This window comes from Hyperoodon ampullatus (genome assembly GCF_949752795.1).
Source record: "Hyperoodon ampullatus genome assembly, chromosome: 5".
Classification (NCBI taxonomy): Eukaryota; Metazoa; Chordata; class Mammalia; order Artiodactyla; family Ziphiidae; genus Hyperoodon; species Hyperoodon ampullatus.
Window position 1 is genome coordinate 103,800,949 of NC_136918.1, and position 24,148 is coordinate 103,825,096.

A 24,148-nucleotide genomic window follows, 5' to 3' on the forward strand; every position below is an offset into this window, starting at 1 on the left:
TTTTAAGGACTCTTATCTGGATGATTTTTACAGATTTTCAAAACAGTATCAAATAATCTAAGCTTCCTTTTTCAATGAGTTCACAAATTGGATTTTACTTGTCAAGTAGTGAGAAAAGAAAACCAGAGAGGGTCAGTATTTTAAATGTGATTGATTTGAAAATGGGTGACATGATACACTACTGCAATAAAATACTTATATTTTTGTTATAAATCATACTCTTCAGTTCATGCTTTCTCACCTAAAAATCATGTAAACTTCTCTTGCACAAACTTAGCCACTTTCTAAAAAGACTATGTATATATCATTTTTAGCATATTATCCCACTTTGTTTTTCCTAATATATTTAAATAAAAATGAGCCAAGAGAATCTGATTATGTAGTGTGCACATACATAGTATGTAACAGAAATGACTGGTCTCAGAAATTATTTTGAGAAAAGATAATAAAGGTGTACTTTCAAATGGCACTTCATTAATAGAACTGGCTTACACTCAATTATTCCTTATATCCTTGTCCCACTTTTTCATCTTGTGAAGCATGTGAGAGTTGTATATAACTTATATGTTCATGTTGTATAAATTTAATAGAAGATTCTAATTTTTCCATCTCTGTATGGATAAACTGAAAAGTCCCCAATAAGTGTACAATAAACTCATATGGTTTGGGATTTCCTGTCATCGTGTGCCTTCCAATACGCTTTTCATGCCAAAATAAAATCAGATTACTATTTTCACAGTTATATATAATTATATACATGCATTACCTTTTTTAAAGAATTTCTAAAAAACTATTACATATCTACATTACTCCTTTTAAAAAGTTTAACATCAAGAAACTTCTATTAAAGTGTTGATTTTCACTGATGTATCACATTCATAAAAACATGTGTAAGATTAATGTTTGGCTGTAGAATATTTGGTAATAGCATATTGGTTTTTCAGAAGCTAAAATTCTGAATACTATGCAGGTTGCCTATTTAATGTAAATATGAGTGACTTCTGGTAAAGTGAATGAATAATAACCATGGAAGCTATTTTATATCTTTGAGCACCATATCTGTCAGCAGACATGCAGAAACATACAAATTGAGTCTTCAACAAAATAGTACAAACAAAAAGCTTTCCTTATTTGCCACTCAACTATCCTTCTTACTTCTTTTCTCCCTTCTGAGTGCCATCTTCTGTCTATAGTATCAAGCTAGGCAATATTTGCTTGCTTGCTTGCTTTCTAATTGTTCTTTGCAAATGCAAATAAGGATCTGCTATCAATCCTTTATACTTTTGACTACTAAAACTCATACACATCAATGTATTTATTCTCTTGCATATGCTTGCATTTAAAACCTATTTCTTATTGTGGAATAAAAGGACTGCCTTTTATTAAAGGATGACAAGGCAATAACTATATGAGGAAGATTTGGAAGAAAATAAGAGAAATTTCTTTGTATGTGATATAGTAAAAGTGCTATACCTGATGAGAAAATTACTATAGTCTCTATTGTCTTTTTTTGTTTTTTTCATTTTTTGGAGTCAGGGGCAGGAGATAAAAGAGATTGTGGCTGGCATTATCGCTTTTTCCTTTATCTTTTTAACCCCCAAATTTGTAGACGTTAGGGAATTAGAACCATTATCTGTGACTATAGCTTGTGTATCACGCTTTTTCCCCTTTATCATCATAATCACACAGCCAAGGGGCTCAGAGTTTCAGCTGCCTCAAGTGACTCCTAAACCTCTCACACAGACCAGGCATCAGAGGCAGGGAATGCAGAGTAGCTGCTCAAGGAAAAGAATGGGAGGAGGCTGGTGTGAAAGTCTTTCCCAATCACATATAATTACATGAAAACCTACACCCATTGTGATTGAGATGTCAATTTTTCACCCTGTTAATATGCTACTAAAGTGATGTGATGCTAAAGCCATTTCTTTTGGGGAGTAAGATGATGGGAGAGAGGGGTAGACACTAAAGAAGAGCCTCACTTGTTAGGGCACAAGACGGTGTGGATGTGAGGTTTACTCAGATACATGATTTTTGAGATGATGATCAAAATGCTATACGATGTTAAGGGATATGTATTAAATGGGGGAAAAAACTAAACTGAAACTAAAACCATGCTTTGGTTATGTAAATGCAATACTAATCAAAATAAATTATGTGAATTGCTTTACATTTATGCCTAATTACCACGCAGTACAATAATGATTGTCATTATTTTTGTCAGATTAACTTTGCTATAAATTTAATTACATGTGTAAATTCTAAATATTCAGCCCTTGTAATTTAGTGTTTTTAAACAATTATTTACTGAACCCCCTTCTGCATGCCAGACACCAAATTGCATATTGGGAATAAAAACAGTAAGACAATCCCTTCTCCCATGGGGCTTACAGTCTTGTTGAAGAAAGAGACAAGTACTAGGTAGATGTCCATCAGAGGAACTGACAAACAATATATTTTTAAATGAAGGTAAGGACATGAGGGGAATACCAATCCCAGTCCTAGGGAGTTAGGTACGGCTTCAATAAGGAGATCTCAGAGCTGATTCCCAAAGAACCAGCAGAGATAGCCAAGAGAACGGGGAGAATGAGTTAGAAGAAGAACTCTTAAGCATAAGAAACAGGAAATGCACTGGCCTCAGAATAAGGAACCATATTCAAAGAAGATGTGAATATCATACTAAGGAATCTGATATCTTAACAGTAACGGGGAACCACTGCAGACTTCAAACAGGAGAATGACATGATCAGATTTACATTTCAGATCAGATTTGGCTTACTGTGGAGAGTGAAGAGAACAAAGTAGGTTTACAAGGAAAAGACTTCAAGAAATATTAAGAACAAAAAGGAACCAGTTTCAGAACATGTTCACACAATAACAGCAGTTTGGTTTTTTTTTTTAACATATTTCTCTCTATATATATAGTTTTCATGAGAGGGAAGAAAAATGATATCCGCAGGAAGCCTGGTTGCTTACAGCTTAAAAAAAAATTAGAGGTCACAATGCTAATAAGCCACCATAAGATTTAGTGTCTGTTGGTGTAAGGCATCACAATGGCAAAGCCCGAAGTAACGGGAATAATTAACTAAAGAGCCAGATCAAGAAAGTGTAGGTAAGAAAAAAAGACTTAGAGCTGGATCAGTGCGACACCCCAAGAGGTAGAAGGGAAAGGTGGCATAGAATCCTCAAACTATCTCAGGGTTACAGTAAATGAAAGGCTGACCTTGGAAGAATACAAACAAATAGTCTAACTGCCAGATGAAAAATGTTTAAGAACCCGCTGGTTGGTGCTACCTGGAATCACCAGAATGAGCTGAGACATAATCTGGTACAAAAACAAGACCATGTATTAGTACTGGTTGTAATACTTTGGTAATGGCATATGTTCACTGTGGTGAGTCAATCAGAAGTTGGAAGTAAAGCATGTTGTCAGCAGTGCATATAAACTGTCACTCATTCTCATTCCACACGTAAGATCATTCCACATGTAAGAAGTAATGAGTGATAAGTTATCACTTAACTATATTTTAAATAGTTCAAAGAATTTTTGTTCCACATTAAACAGTAGGAATTACTTGGGACTAGGGTGTAAGTAAAAATTTCTTTTGAAACCAGGATAGGATGTCCCAAAATGGCTCTGTTCTGAAGAAACCAAGTATCTCTCGTGGTCATGCACTTCTGGAAAATTCTTAGAGGAGAGATAAGTGCTAACAACAAACTACAACTTCCTACTCACCCAGAACAATGTGTTCATTACTAAAAAAAAATGTGTCCTGGTCCAAAGCTACTCTTACGGGGGCTGCTCATATTCTGGTGAAAGAATATGGTGATGAATCCTACGCTCAGGATGGTCCTGATAAGCAAACAGCTTTAAACCACAGTAAAATCATTTGTGTCCTTTAAAAGACAATGCACAGCAACACTAGATTTCATTGAGGGGCTGGGGGTACAGAGGGGGCAGAGGTGGCATTATAATACAAGAGCTGAAAGGGAAGAGATAGAGAATTTTCTGGGTGCAGACTTTGGAGGATTAATTATTGACACCTACACGGGAAACCCTCCATTTGGGAGCTGCCCTGTGTCATGTTTTCTCATGCCTACTTAAATTATATTAGAAACCGAAGTAAGCTTTTATATTAATAGCCCTCACCTTAAGAGTTCTATCTGTAGAAGAGGCAAATTCCTCCTTTGGTTTATCCTACAGGCTGCATTCTGAGAATCAGAAGAGAACAACCAACTTCGATCATTTGAACACGGAGCATCAACTAACACCTACAGAAAAAAAAGGACACGTAATGCAAATATGAACTGAAAATATATCCTCAGACACAAAGTATAGAGGGAAGCTAAGTACATCATGACAAAAAGTAGCAAATAAATAAATTTATTTTAAAACCGAAAATACACCTTGGTAAGTTCTTTATGACATTTCTTCACTAATACTTGACAGAAAAATTTCCTGTGCAATTTCAGTGTTTGGGTTTTTTAGGGGGGAGGGGGAATGAGAGGACTAACAGTCTACTAATCTCTACCAATATTTCATATTTTGATGACAGCAAAAACTTTTACAAAAGTTACTCATTTTAAACAGATGTTACTATACTTCTGAATTCTCAGCATTTATTTTTAAGAATAATATAACTTCAGTTTACTGAAATGCTTTCTTTGCCTTCAACTGTCATACTCTGATATGAAATGTTACCCAATTAAAGCAATACTGTGCACATGTTTGAGTACTGACCCAAATAATATCTGATCTCTTCCTGAGTATCTTTGAGGTACCTGGAAATAAAAAGCATTCTATAATCCCCAATCTCAATGTTTCCACTTCCTTTGAACATGCTGACCATCAAATGAAAACTGCTTCCATGTTCACTTTATCAAAGTTTCCCAGGGTACTGAGAAATTGTATGAGGCTATGTCTGGAAGCAGATGGAAAACAACAACAACAAAGCAACATAACAGTAGTATCACTGGGAGTCTATCAGTCTGTCACAATGTAATAAAAGTACCTTGTCAAACGTTTCAGGCTGGGCATCTCCCATTTCTCTGCCATCCAATTCAGATACTTTAATTACATTTACCAAAGGCTGTGGGATGAAAGATTCTAACGTCTGCCTCAGCCACCTCAATCTCAGACTATCGTATTCATTACAATGAAGATAACCTAAATGTAAAGGATTAAAAAGTTTTAAAACGAACACAACGGAATTGTTAAATTTCCACTTTTGATCAAATAAATTTCAGAAAGAATTGGTTCATCATAATTACACAGAAGGGCTCAGAGGTAAACATTATGATTCTCTTATGTTTAAAAACAGAAATACACTCACAAACACTTCATAAAACATTTAACATAGTCATGCCTACAGAGCCTCTCAGAAGCTCTCACCATTTACTCATTCAAATTTCATTTTGAAGATGAAAACCTTTAGAGAATTATGGATTCCTAAAGATATGCTATACAACCAATACCTCAGACACAGTTCTCTCCTAAAGCTCTTAAGAGTAAATGATATATTCGTAAGAGTACATGATATATAAAGTTCCTTCTAGGACAGAACACCTTCATTTTAAATAAACGAAATGTGGTATGTGGAAAAAAGCATGTAAAATGTAATTGGCTTTATGATAAGAAAGACATGGGCTCAAATTATGAGCTGTGAGACTTTGGGGAACTTACTTAGCTCTCCTCAAGAGTCTCAGTTTCTTATCTGGAAAATGGGGACTGTCCCTAGTGAAGGGGTTCAGAACACACCACTTCAAAGTATGCTGCTTTGACATACTGATTATTTTGAGTTAAAGGCACTTGAATAACAGCTGATGCACGAACGGCATTTTGACCTTTCTTTTTCTTCCTGAAAGCAGGAGGTGTACTCCCATGTGAAAGATACCCTGCCTATACCAAGAGGAAAGAAACTTTCTTATCACCAGAAACACAGAGTCAAGGCCAAGAGAAAAAAATCTGTATGCTTGACTCCTGTTACTCTGTCTTATGTTGGTCACAGCCAGAAGCCCTAAGAGGACACAGGAGAAATTTTACCAGCTCTACCTTACAAAGTGGTTGTTAAGATTAAATGCTACACCCTAAACTTATACAGTACTGTATGTCAATTATATCTCAATGAAACTGGAATTAAAAAAGTAACTGTGATATTTTAGTAACATATCTAGCATAGGACTGCAAAAGTAGTAACAACAAATGTTTATAATAATTACTAACAATTCTTGAGTCCCAATTAAAGGATAAGCACTGTTCTAAGACTTTACATGTAGTAACACATTTAATCCTCACAAACCTATGAGATAATTTTCTTATGGTTTCTGTTTTACTGATAAGGAAACTGAGGCCAAGAGAGGTTAAGTAATTTGCCCAGGTTCACAGAGCAGGAAACCAAGACACTTGGTTCCAGAGCCCTACTTACTTTTAAGCACCATGCCATGCTGCTTCTCAGTAATAGAAGGCATTTAGCAAATGGTTCTCTCCCTAATAAAACAGTTGTTTTGTTCTTCCTTTATTTAAATATATATTTATTATGTAGTGACATAAATTTCATATAATATATATTTAAAGACAAGCATATTTTTAAATGCATAAAAATATAAAGAACATCAAAAATTATCTAAAACCCACTGTCTTCAGATAAGCACCATCTAACATGTTGATAAATAATCATACCATATTTCTTTATGCCTATATGCACATATAAAACTTATATAATGGAATTATATATTTTTGTAGTGTCTTTTTTTCACATTACTCTTCATCTACCCCCTCCACCAACTGCCCAACTGCCCAACTACCCCATATACATATGCTTATATAATTGTCTACATACCCAGGATTATATTTACACACTTCTCTATCCCATTACTCTCCATATATGCCAATATTTCAAAGGCAATACCACCAAGTCAATCAGTAGATATATAAATCTTTCCTTTTTTCTTTCTTTTTCTTTGCGGTACGCGGGTCTCTCACTGTTGTGGCCTCTCCCGTTGTGGAGCACAGGCTCCCGACGCGCAGGCTCAGCGGCCATGGCTCACGGGCCCAGCCGTTCTGCAGCATGCGGGATCTTCCCGGACCGGGGCACGAACCCATGTCCCCTGCATCGGCAGGCGGACTCTCAACCACTGCGCCACCAGGGAAGCCCTATAAATCATTTTTAAAGGCTGCTAAATAGTACATAGAAAAAAATGTGTCCTCCTTTATTCAACCATTGCTAATTGTTGGGTATTCACACTATTGTCACTAATAATAACATTCAATAAGCATCTTTATAAAAGTGTACTTTCATAATGTGCTTTTATTATTAACAGGATATTACCAGAGGCATAGATAGGTTTGGGTAGGGGAATGTTTAGTTTTAGTAAATACTACCCTGTCCCACCACCAAACTCTCACAGAAGTAAGTTTTATTATTAGTCTGATATGGCTTGTTATGCTGTAGTATAATCCTTGCTGTCTAACACAATTCTTTTCATTTGTCTATTCATCATTTGGTTTTGCTTTTCTGTCAACTGCCTATTCTTATCATTTGACCTTTTTTTTTCCTATTGCACTATTTATATTTTTCTTACTAAGAGGTAAGATGTATTTTCATATTTTGAATATTAACCCTTTATCTGCCATCTGATTTGCAAATGTTTCCTAAATCGTCTTCTGAATTTATTTGTAGTGTCTTTTTAAGTACATAAGTTTCACAATTTTTTTAATAGTCAATCATATCACTTTTATAATTTCTAGGTTTTTTTATCTTATTTAAGGTGGTATTTTCAACCATTAGATTTTCAGGTCTAATTCAACTAAACATTCACACAGGCCACACTGGGCATCATCCTACACAGGACAGAAACTATGCCTTTTGCCAAAAGGACAGGTGAGACATTGCTTTTTCTTAGAAGGCCTTGTGGCAGTCCACACAGGTGGTAATTCAGGTGCAAGAACATGAGCCTCATGTTGGGCAGGTGCAGGAGCTGTCCTGGTTTAAAAGCCTCACGTCCCACAGGAGCCTATACCTCTTCTAACAACTCCACAGGCACAGCTTCCAGGGTTCCCACAAGGGACATGCCCATTTACAAGAGTCACTGCACTCAGGCCCAAAGCATGGCATCCCCATCAGGTCTTTAGGGTTTATTTACTCTTTCTCCCAGTGCACATTCATTTTACCAGTCAGAGTCATTTTTATCAAAAGCCTAGAAACAAAGTGACAATTTCTGTCAGGTTACCAGGGAAACAAATCGAGAGAACTGAAGGTGAAATTCTAATGCAGAGTAGGAAAACTTTCTGTAAACTCTTTGCTCAAAAATATCTGTGTATACGTGTGTGTGTGTATACACACACAAACACACACACACACATATTGTTTTTCTGGTTGTCACTCCACTTTTAAAAACTTGTAATGGCTTCCCATCATCCACTAAATAAAGTTCAAACACCTAGCTTTAATTAAATGTCTGTAATAGTGAGACCTCAAGAGAATTGTTCAATTTTAACCACTACCTCAATTATTTCACCAAAATATTCTGTGATCCACCAAACTTGACTGACTCGCCTATTTCTCAAACATACTATGTACCTCTCCTATAGTACTTAACATAGTTTATGTCATAGCAGAGTCCATGTGCATTGCTTACCTTTGCCACTACCAGGGCTCCAAATTTCTATATGGAAGGAGCTCAAGAGATGGCATCAATTTTGTTAGTGGGGAAAAGAGTAGAAAATCACCTTAAAGCTGCATTTGTACAGGTAGTACATTCTTTTTTATTTAGTTTACACTGTTTTTTGGGGGGGGGTTTGGAGGATTCATTAATGCAGCTTATGAATAGTTGTCTGAAAGCTCTGTCTTAGCCTGAAATCCTAGAAAACAGTCTAAGACAAAAGTTTACATTATAGAAGGGGTACAGTCCCAGGGACACAAGAGTGAGAGAAAAAAGGAAGTAAATGATGCAAGGAGGGAGCACAAATATAAGAGCGTTTGTAATAATGCTAGCTACAGCTTCGGTCAGTCTCTCAGGATATGTCCATAGTCTGAAATTACTGACCCTTGTCAGAAACTGGCGTTTAGTGAAGCAGAGACGAAGAACAAATAATCTACTGGCTTCCTCCTGTATCCAGCCTCTCATTGGTTAAAGTCCATTCCAAGAGTTGATAACTCCCACACACTTCAGGTTTGTGTTATCTGGCCCCTCCGGGCAAGTACTAAGGAAGCCACAGAGTCCCTAGCCCAGGTGCAGCAAGCACTCAGGTGTGGTGACCTCTACTTGTCAGTTGGCACCCATCCAAAGGCATCCTCAATCTGTGGCACTAGCAATAGCAGCAGAAAACTGCAGGATGGCCTGAGCCTTTGCTAGGGTTTCTCCAGTGTGGAAACAATTCAAGCAGCTCAAGCCTTAAGGTGAAGGGTAGCAGGAAAGGTGAAGCCAAACATATCTGTGATGATGTGTAAACCAGGGCCATGACAACCCCCGAAGTCATACCTTGTCTCCACCCTGTCTAACAATACTAGGAGCCTCAAAGGAAAGAATCACATCTTAATTTCATTCCATTTCTCTCTTTTTCTGATTTAGATATTTTACATTCTACTTCTATTCTTTTAGTGGTAACCCTAAAGATTTTAACATGCATATGTAGAAGAAAAATCTAAACTAAGGCAATCGCCACCATTTTTCCTAAAAGATATAAGAATCTTATAACACTTCCTCTTAAATAAGATGCTACTGGCATTGTGTATTTGGGATTTGGGATTTATTTGGGCTTACATTTTTTTTTTTTTTTTTTTTTTGGTACGCGGGCCTCTCACTGTTGTGGCCTCTCCCGTTGCGGAGTACAGGCTCCGGACGCGCAGGCTCAGAGGCCATGGCTCACGGGCCCAGCCGCTCCGCGGCATGTGGGATCTTCCCAGGCCGGGGCACGAACCCGTGTCCCCTGCATCGGCAGGTGGACTCTCAACCACTGCGCCACCAGGGAAGCCCGGTTAAACTTTTAAAAATATATAACGTAAGGCATCACAATCCAAGATTCATATATATACTAAGACTCACTATATTGAGACAGAATTTCATGCTTAAATTGTCAAAAATAAACCAAATCTTTTTTTTTTTTTTCAGCTAAGTAGAAAAGGGGGTGAATTTTAAAAATTCTTGAAGAAGTCATTGTGGTTTTTCAGGAATAGCATTTTGGAGTCTTGGCTTTATGTTTTATTTTTTTACTACATGTTCCAAAATGGTCATTGCTAGTATGATTTCCAAAAAGAAGGTGCACCTAATGCAGGGAGTTCTAGGAGATGAGGGAGCAGGAAGGAGGGCAAAAGCAATTTCAGTAAAGAAAGGAGTCTTTCTAATCTTCTCTACCACCAAAGGCCAACTAGATGTAAAAAGAGTATTACTGACAGCAAAGAGAATTTCATGCCAGCCCTCGGTAAGAAAGTTGATGAAGCCACTCCATCAAGCTGGGTCATTCTTAATATGTTAATGCTTTCCTACTTAGAATTGTTTTCTCTTTTTCTATCAACACCAGGACATTATGAAGGCTACGCTGACAAAAGCAGAACAACAAAAAACAGTGGACAATCCCTCACTGTGCTGTTAGGTGGGAGCAGCTGGACCAGAAGAGAAGTAGACTAATTTTTTAATCATCCTAAAATACGAGCTTTTTAATCATTCAAAGCTGTGAGCCTCCTGGCCCAGAATAAAGGCCAGTACTGATCTAAAGAAATTCAGTGGATAAATGCACACTTAGTGCAGCCATCATTTTAAGCTTTGCTTATAAAAGCTTTTTTTAGATGGCTTCTGCATTCCAAATTCAAGCACTGTAGCTAACCTAATTTGGGCTTTGAGCATCAGCATGAAGACATCTGTACTTCTTAGTAAACCATTATCATTAGCCCTTCATAGATGAAAAGCTACTTTACTTGGAACACTGCCTGTAATTCATTGCCCTTGATGTAAGAACAGGACGATTCTTCTGCACTTCAAACTCCTAGAATATATCTGTTTGCCCTTGGATTCCTAATCTGGAATTTCCTTACCATAAACATGTAAAACATTTATAGCCTACTAATGAGGATAATCTAGGATCAAAATGTCTTCTTTTCAAAATGGTACCCAAATTTGGCATTTCTCTTCCATCGTTCACAATACTAAAAATTCTATATTCAAAATTGATGCAACAAACAAAATAAGAGTACTGTCAAAGAACACACAGTGAAAGTAATAAATACTCCTTGTAACACGATTCCATAAAATTTCACTTTCAGCTCAAATTGTAAAAATAATAAAATAACCTTACAAAATAATCTCTTTCATTGTGATTTCTTACAAAATAATACAGCAAGCTTCAATAATAGAGTTTTAACCACAATTTGAAAACACACAGTATGGTTTCACCTAAATATACAGTTAACTGATATATCTGTACCAATGCCTGGTACAACTGGATTCACAGTTCTCATAAAAATGTTTGTAATCTATTTCAATAGGAATGCTATCAAAGGAAGATATAAAGTAGCAGTCCTCAAACTAGCATATGCATGCCCTGGGGATACATAACAACTTTTTAAGGGATAAGTAGGCTTAGATAGTTTCAAAAGAATTAATTTTCAGATCATCAACTTCTTAAAAAAGGAGAACACCTCTGGTCAGGGCTTCTCCTAGGATAATGACCCTTCACCAACTTTACAAATGAGGAGCAAGCTTCCCATCCATCCAGTATCTTATTACAAGTTGTTCCAGGGCATAGAAACCTTCATAGCCCTCCAAACAAAGGCAGTTCAACACACTGGTGCTTTGGTTGAGAAAGTGCATGCGTCTCCTAATTAGGCAACACAGCCTTTTTAAATTGAGACGGTTTCTAATCCTTTGCCTTCTTCAAAATCAAAAACAGACCTAAAGAGTGTTCACATAGTAAATGATTAAAATAATGCTTGGTGAAAGATATCTTTGTGATTTAGGGTTATAATTCAGGAGTTTAAAGAACTAGTGAGATTACTATAACACAATTCCCACCATCTTTTTATCTATGTGAACAGCATTTGCACTTATAAAAACAAAACCATCAAACAAACAAAAACCAGACAGAATTGATGCTGAGCCCTGTCTTATCTAACCATAAGTAATTTTCATTCAGGGAAACCTAAAGTAATAGTTTAAACGTCCCATCGTCTCATTAAGAAAATATAATGAATGCATTACTTTTAACAAATATATATATAAAAATGTATATTACATACATTTCATCATTTTTGTACTACTAATAATAGTAATGATAAGTCATTTCAGAAGAACTTTTAAAATCTTTAGAATTATACTGTCCAATACTACATCTACTTGCCACATGAGGCTAGGAGCACTTGAAACGTGGCTAGTCCAAACTGAAATGTGCTATAAGTATAAAATGCACACCAATTTCAAAGACTTTGTAAGAAAATGAGAATGCAAAGCATCTCATTAATAATTTTTATTTTGATTATATGTTCAAATAATATTGTGGACTTATTGGGTTACAATGTATTATTAAAATTAATTTCACGGGCTTCCCTGGTGGCGCAGTGGTTGAGAGTCCGCCTGCCGATGCAGGGGACACGGGTTCGTGCCCCGGTCCAGGATGATCCCACATGCCACAGAGAGGCTGGGCCCCTGAGCCATGGCCGCTGAGCCTGTGCGTCTAGAGCCTGTGCTCCGCAACGGGAGAGGCCACAACAGTGAGAGGCCCGCGTACAGCAAAAAAAAAAAAAAAAAAAAAATTAATTTCACTTGTTTCTATTTTTAATGAGATTGCTCAAAAATGTTCAATTATATATGTACTTCATGTTATATTTCTATTGGACAGAACTCTCTTAGAACCTTGTGGTCCAATGATACAACAATTGATTTTAAAGGTATATGTTTTTAAATGTATATTGTTTTAATGTATATGTTTTTGTTGCACAGAAGTATGACAAGGATATCAATACAAGACTCTCAAATGTAAAGGTAACAATAAAATTTTAAAAATCTTTATCATTAGCTTATCAGCTAATGACATTATCTGATAGATTTGTGTTCACAAAATGTTGTAGTTTTGTTCCCAATTACCCGCCAATTAAGTAGCTGGAAAAAAAAATGTTATTTACACTATTTCCTCAGCTAATATTTCCATTCTTTTCCACACTATCCTGGATTTTAGGCTTTCAAAGTCCACAAACTCAGTCTTACATTTCTCCCCGCGTACTTTAAAAGTATTTTGTAACGTGTGGATATTTAAAAGTTGTCAGTTATGAAAAGAAAAGTACATTACCTGGATAAGCACACTGTAGCAGAGCTATCGATTTGCCTCCAGGGCCAGCACACAGATCCAGAACCTTTTCCCCATCCCTCAATTCCAGAGCCAGTACTGGGAGAAGAGAGGCAGCATTCAGGAGATAGTATTTTTTTAGGTTTCCAATTTGGTGTCTTTCTGAAGGCATTCTGTGTGGAGTTCTGCTAAGGTAACATTTCAGTGACTTAGGATAGTAGGGTAAAGATCCTTGAAAGAGTGAGTGATAGCCCTTCAAATGTAAATCCTTTTCCAGTTCAAAAGGATAATTGAATCGGTTAAGAAGCACAGCATATTGCCAACATGATGGAGATGTTAGTATATCCCTAGAGAGAAAAAGAAAAACAGAGGGATATTAATATTATACACAGCAATACAATCTTATATAACTAAGTGAGGGAATGTGGTCCTAGTTCTACGCTTTACTTACCTGTGATTTTCAGAGCCAGGAGTAGTATTACAGTAGTATTCTTTTGCCTCAGGCTCCCATATTGCTCAACACAGTACTGTTATGTTCCTGTCTATATTTAAAACTTTTGATATTTTGTTCATCGTGGGTTTTTTTCTTTTGTATCAGTTTTGGTCATTAAAATAGTATTTACCTTGGTTACCAAGCTTTAGGGGCTCTGCACCAGAGAGGAATGCCTCACTTGCCTCAGTCTAGTCCCTCCCTGCAGATTATCTTGCCAAAAAAAAACATGGCCTGTCTGTAACATACCTCGAAATCCATCAAAATAGATTTTAGTCTATCACTCTTTGCGCAAGGAAGCATTTTTCTTAGAGACAAAATTTAAAACCTGAGTCTATTAATATTAAAGGGAAAAGTACCATCATTAAAGGGTGTTTAAAGGAATGAGTGTTCAAGTTTTGCTCCGATGAAGATAAACGTATGGAAAGCTAACTACAGTGAACACTACAGTAACAGAGTTAATAAGGCAATCAGTGGCTCAGATGATACAAAACCAAGGATGGTTTAAAAATCACTCATGGATTGATGGTGCAGGCTTTCCCTGCCCCCACCTCTCCAACAGATTTACCTTCCTAATTTTTTACTTGGGTCAACAGTTAGATCTGTTGACAATCACAAGCTCACATCAACTGACAAATGATACAGCAGGAAATATTTATTTACGAGCTGACCTTTCTAGGGGAGTTCTTTGGGAGCCTCATTAACCACGCTCAATTAAGTAAATTCCAGCTGCTACTCACCCTGGTGTGGCCTATGTGAGGAATGGCTGGATTGAAATGTAACACCTGCGACTCTGGATGTGTGCCATGTGAATTTCAGTTGAGGCTAACATGTGAAATTGCTTTCTCTTTTCACTGCCTCTTACTATGATGGTGCATCACAGAAGCCCAGTGTTTCAGCTATACCGGAGGATGACAGTCTCTTTAAAAACATGCTTCACAAACTTTAGCGTGCATCAAGTGCCTGTAAGAGAGTGCTGGGCCCCACCCGGGGCTTTCTGTAGGTCTGAGGTAGAGCCTGAGAATTTGCATTTCTAGCAAGTTCTCGGGTGATACTGATGCGCTGATCCCCAGGACCACACTTTGGGAACCAATGCATTACACTGGACCCTAAAAGGAAATCTATGAAGGCCACGGTTGTAAACCTTATGTCAGTCCATCCTAATCGGGTACCCTCTAAACTGAATGAATATCTAGCCAGAGTTTTGAGTCATGTAGTAACAGGGAAATAATGCTCAGAAACATAATTTTATTAATACAGACTAAAGTGTCTTGGCTTTAAATCATGTGTCCATCCCTTAGCTAACAAGGGCTAGACACTTTCAATTGGCTTTATACACTTTCAATTGGTTAATATCTGGCAGGGCAAATCTCCATCCTTTCTTCTTTTTTTCTTCTCAATTTCCAAAGCTATCTTAGAATGTTTATTGTTTCAGATGAACATGAGAATCAACTGGTCAGTTAAAAATATTTTATAAAATATTTGTATAGATAAATAGATAATAACTTTGACTAGGATTATATTAAATGCACTAAATTTGGGGAGAATTAACATTTTATTGTATTCACTCTTTCCAACTTTCACCACAATATGTTTCTCCATTTATTCACATTTTCTTTCATATCCCTTAGTAAAGATTATTAATCTTGCATATTTCACTTAACCTTACTGTATAAAAGGATTGTTAGTTTAGGAACACTACTGATTCTTGTACATTATCCAATATGTTAAATCTTGAAGGATAAGGAGGAATTAGCCACAGGATGAAATGAAAATACAAATTCCAGGGCAAAGGCCATAGCGGCCATAGCACGTGTACAGGCACAAAGGTATGACGGACAGTGCATTTGGGGAATTAAAAGTAGTCTAATGTGGCAGAAGATTATATGGGTCAAGTATAAGATAAAGTTTTAAAATATTACCGCATAAATTTAAAATTCTTATAAATGAGAAGTCATTGAAAGACTCTGGGGGGAGAGCCTCATTCGATTTAAAAACATGTACTTATGGCAGAGTGAGGCAGGAATCTTCAGAAATTATTCTATCTCATTCTTCAACAACTAGATAAAATAAGCCCTTGCTCAGAACAAATAAACTTTCTGATCCCTCTTAACCTACACCCAGCCTACTGAACTGCCTGAATTTCCTGGAGCAAGTTTTCTTTAGCCTTTACCAGTCTCAGCATAGACTGTTCCCTCTGCCTAGAATGACCTTTCCTCTCTCACCCCCTTCAGCCTGACTTAACTCTCCTACTTGCTATTCATGGGGCAGTTTAGGCTTTATCTCCCCAGAGAAGCCTCTCTATCTACCACCCAATCCACCCATTCCATCTCACCCTGATAATATTAAAAATTACTGATCGGATGCTTACTATGTGCTTTTTGCATGCTTACCTCATTTCACCATCACAACAACCATGAGGGGCAGCTATTATGCTCATTTTAGAGGTCAAGCTAACTGAGGCTGTCAGAGATTTGGCAACTTACCCAAGGTCACATCACTGTTTAAAGAGAAGTCCCTGATTCAAAATCCACTGGCTTTAAAGCCTAATAGGAGTGTGAGGCCCTGGTACTGTAGCACAAGTGGTATATGACAGGAAGGAGAAGAGAATTTCTACTCCAACCCTCACCTAGTGCCAGTGGCCCCGTTCTCCCTGAAGCCTGACATACGCAGCCCTTGGGAACCAGCTGCAACAGATCAATTCAGTGAAGTGACTGCTAAGGCTGCTCAGGCTGGTACTTCCCAGCCCTGAGAAAGCAAAGCTGTGTATTAATGTGGGTCTCAGCACCCACCTGCCAGTAACCTCGTCTTCCCCCAACACACACACACACCCTCCAGCGCTTGCATTGGTGGGATGATGCCCTGATGCTGGTGGCTACTCACTTCAAAAGCTCTGATGGATGGGCAAGTAGCCCAGCAGACAGTGGAGGAAGCACATATTAGAAGACTCAAGAAGACACTGGCCAGGCGCCACACTCCAGGTCTCCTCTCAAGAGGAGGAGTCTGAAGCTGCGTCACTTAATAAACTCCAAGGCCAGAAGTGGAAGCACACCAGCAGTCAGCAGAACGGGGACCTAGAAGATCAGTGACCTGCAAATATTTTGCTAGTACTTCCACTGATACCATTTTGAAAAAAACTATGTCAGGATGGTGAAAGTGTGACCCTTCTTGTAAAGTGGGACAAAGACAATGTAGAAGGGCAGGTTGGTAAAGGGGAATAAGTACCCCCTTAGGCAACAGGGGAGCAGAGTAATCTCCTGAAAAAGCATACATGAAAGCCGAGGATCTGGAAGTTGATTGCTATAACTTGCCTGTGCTCACATATCCCTTGAAAATTGCATAATATATTATTTGGACAATGTTTGTTATATGATAACATGATTTTCAACTTTTCTGTGATTTTCTTTTCTCTTACTCTTCTATTCTCCATTCTACCTTCCTAACGAATGATGAGGATGAAATATTATCTTATCTACACATCACTAAGCACAACTGCTTAGTTCTGTGTAAATGCACAGATTACAGAACCCACTAAACGTTCATGGTTAAAATACAGAAATCCCTTTTGTTTTACTGCTATTTTTACCCACTAGAGGGCGCTCATTCAATCATTTTAAAAGTCTGGTTTAGAAATCAAGACTAAATCAGCTCATGGAAGTGCGTGCATCAAGGTATGTTTTCGTGCCATTTAATTTCTATTCTTCAGAGAGTCTAATAATGAGCTGATTGCCTCCTACTCTTTCTTGACATTGTTTCCTCCTTGTTTCTCATGGAAGGGCAATCTATGTCCATATTTGTTAGCCACAGTACCTCAGACTGGAAGTCCCGAGTGGAGGTTTGTGTTTGGTGGAGACAACAAAAGGTTGAAAAGACTGCACACAAGGAGTCCTTTATGTCCCTTGTATCAGGAGATGTGTCCATACACTCCCAAGACTGGGACTCCAGACCCTTCACAGCAGCACACTTGGTAGAGGAAAAGGCACAGACTTTCAAGTCACAGGCTTGGACTGGCCATAAACTGAGACACCTGGAAATTTTTCTAACCTCTGACTCTAAAAGGGGCTAAAAGTTACTACTACACAGGGTGTGCACAGATTTAGGTTGAAAATGTGTGTAAAGCCAAATAAGGGTCAAAATAGAAATCTAGATACTAGTTCATTTTTGTTTTCCTCAACCAGCCCACTCCACCCCCACCCCCCCCTTCACAGATTGTGGTAATGCAATCTGGTTATACAATATTTTTTACTGCTATATGTGAACTATGTGACCTCTGGGTTAATGAGGAGAATGTTAAAATATATACATATATATATTTACAGACAGGCCAGACTTAACTATGGCTTTTTTTTTTTTTTTGCCTTCCACAAAGTGCACACAAAATTTCCAAAGTTCATAAAGATTTCCAATTAATCCTCCCCTCATATATATTTGAGGGCAGACTATATATAATCCATCTTTGTATTCCCAATGCTTAGCACAATGCCTGGTATATAAACACTGCCTAAGTTGTGAATACATATGTAGACCACTTGCACAAGTCTTAAGATACTGGTTCTTCAAGACCCTCCCTTGACAGGGAAGAGACGGGTCAGTAAATTATGACAATACAACCTTGAACGAATTACAACAGCTGTATCATCAAAATGCAATGGAAACACAAAGGGCAGAACTAATTTTGCCAAGTGCATATGGGACAGCTTGATGGAGAATAACAGTAATAGTAATAAAAATCATTCTCACATGTACTGAGGGCTTACTACACGTCAAACAATATTCTAAACACTTCGTTTTTATATGTAAATTCATTTTCTCTTTCCAAATAATTATATGAAATAGATACTGTTTTTCCCACTTTACAGACAAGGGTAGTGAGGCACAGACATGTTAAAGAACTCTCCTAGGTCACAAGATACAAGATGCACAGGTGGGATCTGAACCCCCACTTTAACCACTGCACAGAGGGAAAAAGGAGAGCGTCATTCCTGGCCCGAAAAGATGATGGAGCCTGTCTAGTCATGATAAGACATTTAGTCCAAATGTAATACTGCAGACAGTGGGGGAGCAGGAGGCTAGTATTCCAGGAGTGACACGTTGCAATACGGCAGCGTTGAGAAGCAGCATGACAGAGTGGGTAAGACAAACTCCCAGGGCTTTTCCAAATGTGAGCTGCGTATCACTGGGCAAGTTACTTAACCTCTGCATGCCTCAGCTTTCCTATCTACAAAATGGAAATAATAATAACTACCTCGAAGGGTTGTACAGGATTATGTTATCAAATGTAAAGTGATTAGAACACTGTCTGGCATATAGTGTCATAAAAGTGGATGCTAAACTAAGCAAACAAACAAATACTAAAGGGGAGAGACTATGGAAAAGGGCTGTTGCAATATGTCAGGTAAGAAACAATGAAGGCCTAACTAAATAGTAACAGTGATGATAAAAAGGAGATCCAAATTAAGAAACTTCTCAGGTAAAAGCAAAAGCACTTGGTGGGCAGTTAGATTTTGATGGGGGCAGGGCACTGGTGTGTGGTGGTAGTACAGAGTTAGGGAGACCCCAAGACCACCCTTACTTCTGACACCGACTATTAAGTTCAGGTTCCCCAAGACCACTCTCAGGTTAATTATTAGCTAAAAGCTATTTTATTAGCTATATTATAAGCTATAACTCACTGTTACACTCATGGTTATGGTTACAGCTTATTACAGTTAAAATCACGCAAGGTAAGAGATGCAGGATGCAGAGTGTAGGACAGTTCAAAGCATGAAGCTTCCAGTTGTCTTCTTCAGTAGAATCATGGACAAGGATAACCTTTCCCTGTAACCATGTGTGACAATATGCACAGGAGTACTGCCAACCAGGGAGTCCTGGTGTCTAGATTTTACTGGGGCTCAGTCACACAAACATGACTGACTACCCACTCAGCTGACCTTCAGTCTCCAGCCCCTCCGGAGGCTGGAGGCAGGAGCCCTAGCTGATACGGTGGCCCAGAGCCCGCACCTCACATCACGTTGTTACACTCCCCCATGTTGCCCAAGCCCTCAGGCAAACAAAGACTTTTAGGCAGAGCGTTCCAAGGGCTTAGAGATCACCTCCAAGGAGCTGAGGGCAAATGTCAGACCTACCTCTGAATAAGGTTCATTCTTCACTAAAAGGTAGTAAAAGTGTGGAGGAGGAAAAAGGAAACTGAATGGATAGTGATGCCTTCAACTGAGATAGAATATGCAAGCAGCAAATGGCAACATAAGTTTGGTAAGGGAAAATAATAATCTGCTTTTGAGTTTGCCTGGTACGAAACTAAGTAAAGTTATCAGGAAACACTTAAGCTTGGCAAGGGCTGCATCACTTGAGATGAGAGCACACTGAGGGAAGTTTAGAGTCATGCCATGAATGGGCTCACCTTAAGGAGAACATGTAGGTAACAAGTAGGGCAAAAGTTGAATCTGGGTAAACTCTCAACTTCAAAGGACTGCTAAGAGTGTGATGGCAAGAAGAGTTTTTACAAAACGATAAAATTAAAATAAACACTAACCCTACCCCACTACTACAGAAAACTAAAAGTACTGAGTAAATTATTAGCTTTCTAGATAGCACAAAAATGCACTCACCTTTCCCTGGAAGTACATAGACTCTGCAAGCACAAGACTACGTCTTGCAAATAAATAGTTAAAAAACAAAAGTATTTCTGTCCTTATTTCTCCATGCCATTCTCCATGCTCAGACTACTTTCTAAGCTGAGAAAGCCTTTATTCTGCCTATGGCAAATTTAGCGCATGTTTATGCAAAACTTAAATTACCATGAAAACTCAACAAAAAGGTAGGTGAAGCAGAAGGCATGGCTTATTAAATGGACTGCTCATTTTGGTTAGGGTCAAATAATAATTTATAAATCTGTCTGAGCACAGTAAATAGAAAAATAACTCATTACAGGGTCTGAGCAGCAGATAAAGTCTGAAGACAATACAGCTCTTGAAATTTTTTTATTTTTTAAATCATCCATTTATGCCTAATTACATCACAGGTATGAGAGGCATATAGAATAGGGGTTAGCCGTGGGAGTTCATGAACCAGAGAGCCTGGGCACAAATCCCAGTTCTGCCACTTACTAGCTGAGTGAACTTGGGCAAATTACTTAAAAGTCTGTGCAGTTCCCTCAGGTGAAAAGTGGGAAACAAACTTCAGAGGTTTGTTCTAAGGGTCAAAAAAAGTCAATATTGCCTGGCACATAATAAGAATGCCATAGGTGTTTGGTTATTTGGCTATTCTATTTGAGCAACTCTGCATACTGAAAACCTCATGAATTAATTATATACTTCACTATTCATTCCTCTTTCTTCTCTGTGATAGAAGACACCCATTTAAAAATCTAGTTTTGAAATAAAACTACAACTATAAACTATATTTTCACGTTACAGTATTTACAAGTTTCTAAAACAGTTTGTCTAAAATTATTTCAGAACCACTTCATACTTTATTAAATCACCAAGACCTGGCTTTTCCTCAGGTCTCTGCTGGCACCATCAGGATTTGTTAGATAAGACTAGGTACTCCTGCCTATTTCTATTGGTATATTTATGGAATTAGAAGTTTATATAGTTTTAATCATGCGCCTCCTCCTCCATGAACAGACTGTCTGAAAACTGGTCCTGGGGATTGTCTTGCTCTTTGTATTTCACAGTGTATGGTATACTGTATCAGGCACTCCATGTAAAGAAACCATAGAGCAACATACTGACCAAACACAAAACTCACTAAACATACAAATCGAACTTCTCTCACATCTAGACATTAAATATTTCTCATTTCTGTTTTCTATAATACATTTAAATAATTTGTGTGTGTGTGTTGGGGGGGCACAGGCATGTGTGTTCAAAACACAGTCAGCTATAGATATGGGGAAGAAATATGATTAGCAAATAAAGTGACTTCAGCTAAGATAAAGCAGTGTTGGCTTTAAAGACTTGTTGCATTATCTCCTGAATTTCAGAACTAGTCAAATATACTCAAAATTTTTCTTTCAGATTTTTGTTACAGTATAATTAATTTTGTCAAACTGGTGGGCAGTCCTGTTTCAAAGATCAAAGCAATTTCTTAAGGCAAGGGCATAACAACTTTTGCTTATAACAAAATTATCACTACAAAGTTTTCTTTCTACCCTTTCCATTTTCCCATGAGCCCATCTATTTCCTCCTCCTTCTCCCTTCTGAAGCCTCAGCAGGAAATGGAAACCGGGTTTAGATTCCTTTATCTTTTATCTTCACAGCACCCCTCCCCCAGATGGGTTTATTTCTTGTTCTATCATAAAGCATCAAGAGATGAATTATACTAACCTTACTGTATGCCAGGCATCTCCAAGTTCTCTGGAATATTCCTTTTCAAAATGATCCAATACAACTTTGCAAATCTGTTTTGCAACCTTCCTCTCTGATTTTGCTTTCAGCTATGATGATAAGAAAAGGTTGCTGACACACTCTGATGTTACCAATTTACTGAACTTCAACATTATCAGCACAGTCTTTTTTCTTAACAACACTTTTTTTCCCGATAATTACTAGTTCTTACAACAGGAGTTGTACCTCACACATAAAAAAACTGTATTGACTATCTACTTATGAAAAAAAGGTTTCTCCAAATGATTATTGCTCAAATGTAAAGCAAAGGGTAAAGCAGAATTGCGGTGTTAACACAGGAATGTGTGTCAAAGGAACAAAATTAACTTAAATAAACCACTCTAGATGTTAACATTAGGGGAACTGGGTGAAATGGGCACAGGAAGTCTTTATTATCTTTGCAATTTTTTTGGAAATGTAAAATTATTCCAAAATGAAATGTATTTAGAAGAAAAGTCACTCTAGTTTCCTGTGGAAACGTCCTTGCAGTTCTATTTCATTTACTAAACCAAGAAAAGTTTACCTATGTAACAGATATCCTTTAAGCTTCCAGGACAGTACAGAGTCTCAGCCCTCCAAGAGCTTGCATTGTGCTCAAAGCTGAAAGGAGTGGATATTAAAGTCTGCAGGCGGGACTGCAGACAGGTTATTTGAAGCGGATGTGAGTCTTGGGAGAAAACGACAGAGAACGCTCACGAACAAGCGTCAAAACACTCGGCATTATTCTCGAGCTTTGGACTGAAGACAGAGAAACCCAGAGATCACAAAGTTCCCACATCCCAGCGCCCTCCCTCGCCACGCCGTCGGTCGATAAAGTTTCTGGTTCAATCACAGGCACCCGGCTGGATCCCAGCCCTCACCCGGGTCAACATCATTCCGTCAGGAGAGGTCAAACAAGAAGTCAAAACCACCGGGCATCTTAAGCTTGCAGGGAACCAAATACTCAGCCCGTCTTCCGAGTTTCGCCGGAATTCTCTCCCATCCCTCACTTTTCCGGTTCAACTTCTCGCGAGATTCTGCTTTGCCTGAGTTATCGAAATCTCGCCAAAAACCCTAGGTCCCGCGAGAGGCAAGCGCAAAGTTACTTCTGCCGGTGGCTGAAGGAGGCGGTGCCTACCTGCTCCGGGGGCGTGGCTGGGGCCCGTGGGCGGAGCCTTCGGCAGCCTGTCCTCAGAAAGTCGTGCCTCACGCTGAACAGTCTCTCACTACTGTGTGCTTGAGCCTCAGTAAAAGGATGGAAGTGTTTGTCACCATTAGGTACATTGTATGATCTTTGTTCTAAGATGTTCTCAGAAGCGAAGCTAGTTACTGTTAATCTACCAAATCCGAAGACCCCCGTTATCCCAGATATTCAGGACTCAAGATAAAAGAATGGATATGATGAAAAAGATATTGTCACGCATTTCCTAGAGATGGCCCATTGGGATAATATCTCTCTTTTAATGGGGAGGGTTAAAGGATTAAACTGATTGAAATACACAGGTAAAGCGTCTAGCACAGAGACTAGGGAATAGTAAATGCCCAAATGTTAGCTGCTACTGTGTATTATTTTCACTATCTTGATCTTCATGATTATCATCAAGTTCTGATACCAAATGCCTGACGACCAAAATGACCTTACACCCTACACCCTACACCCTAAAAAATGACCCTCCTCACCCACCTTTACTAGGGGAAGTGTTACTGGTTCTCAGGAAAGTAGTCCCTAATATTTAATGACCATCATCATTTTGAGACCCTTGATGCTCCAAATATCAGTATAGTGTATAATATAGGTGCAAATCTTAGGACCATGTAAAAAGATAAATTTCATTACCCCAAATGTGATTTGAAGCTTAATATATTTATTTATTTAAACAGGTTACCCAATAATCTAAAAATGAATTTAGGTTTGGTGCAAAAGAAAATATAGTACTAAGGAGTGAGATGATTAAATGAACTATTTTGTTGAAAGTTTAAGGAAAAGTCATTAGTCTACCTTTTAGCCTCAGAGATTTT

At 38.1% G+C, this 24,148-nt stretch overlaps 1 protein-coding gene across 1 annotated transcript; it reads right to left on the reverse strand.

Annotated features, from left to right (window-relative positions):
* Nucleotides 1-4,135: 4,135 nt before the first annotated feature.
* On the reverse strand, nt 4,136-23,025 carry NSUN3 (NOP2/Sun RNA methyltransferase 3; the record flags this gene model as incomplete). Its single annotated transcript, XM_079704791.1, has 5 exons — nt 4,136-4,269; nt 5,010-5,164; nt 13,274-13,617; nt 22,091-22,200; nt 23,011-23,025. 5 exons carry the CDS (start codon nt 23,023-23,025, stop codon nt 4,144-4,146), a joined length of 750 nt encoding a protein of 249 aa, XP_079560917.1. The 3' UTR covers nt 4,136-4,143.
* Nucleotides 23,026-24,148: the final 1,123 nt, after the last annotated feature.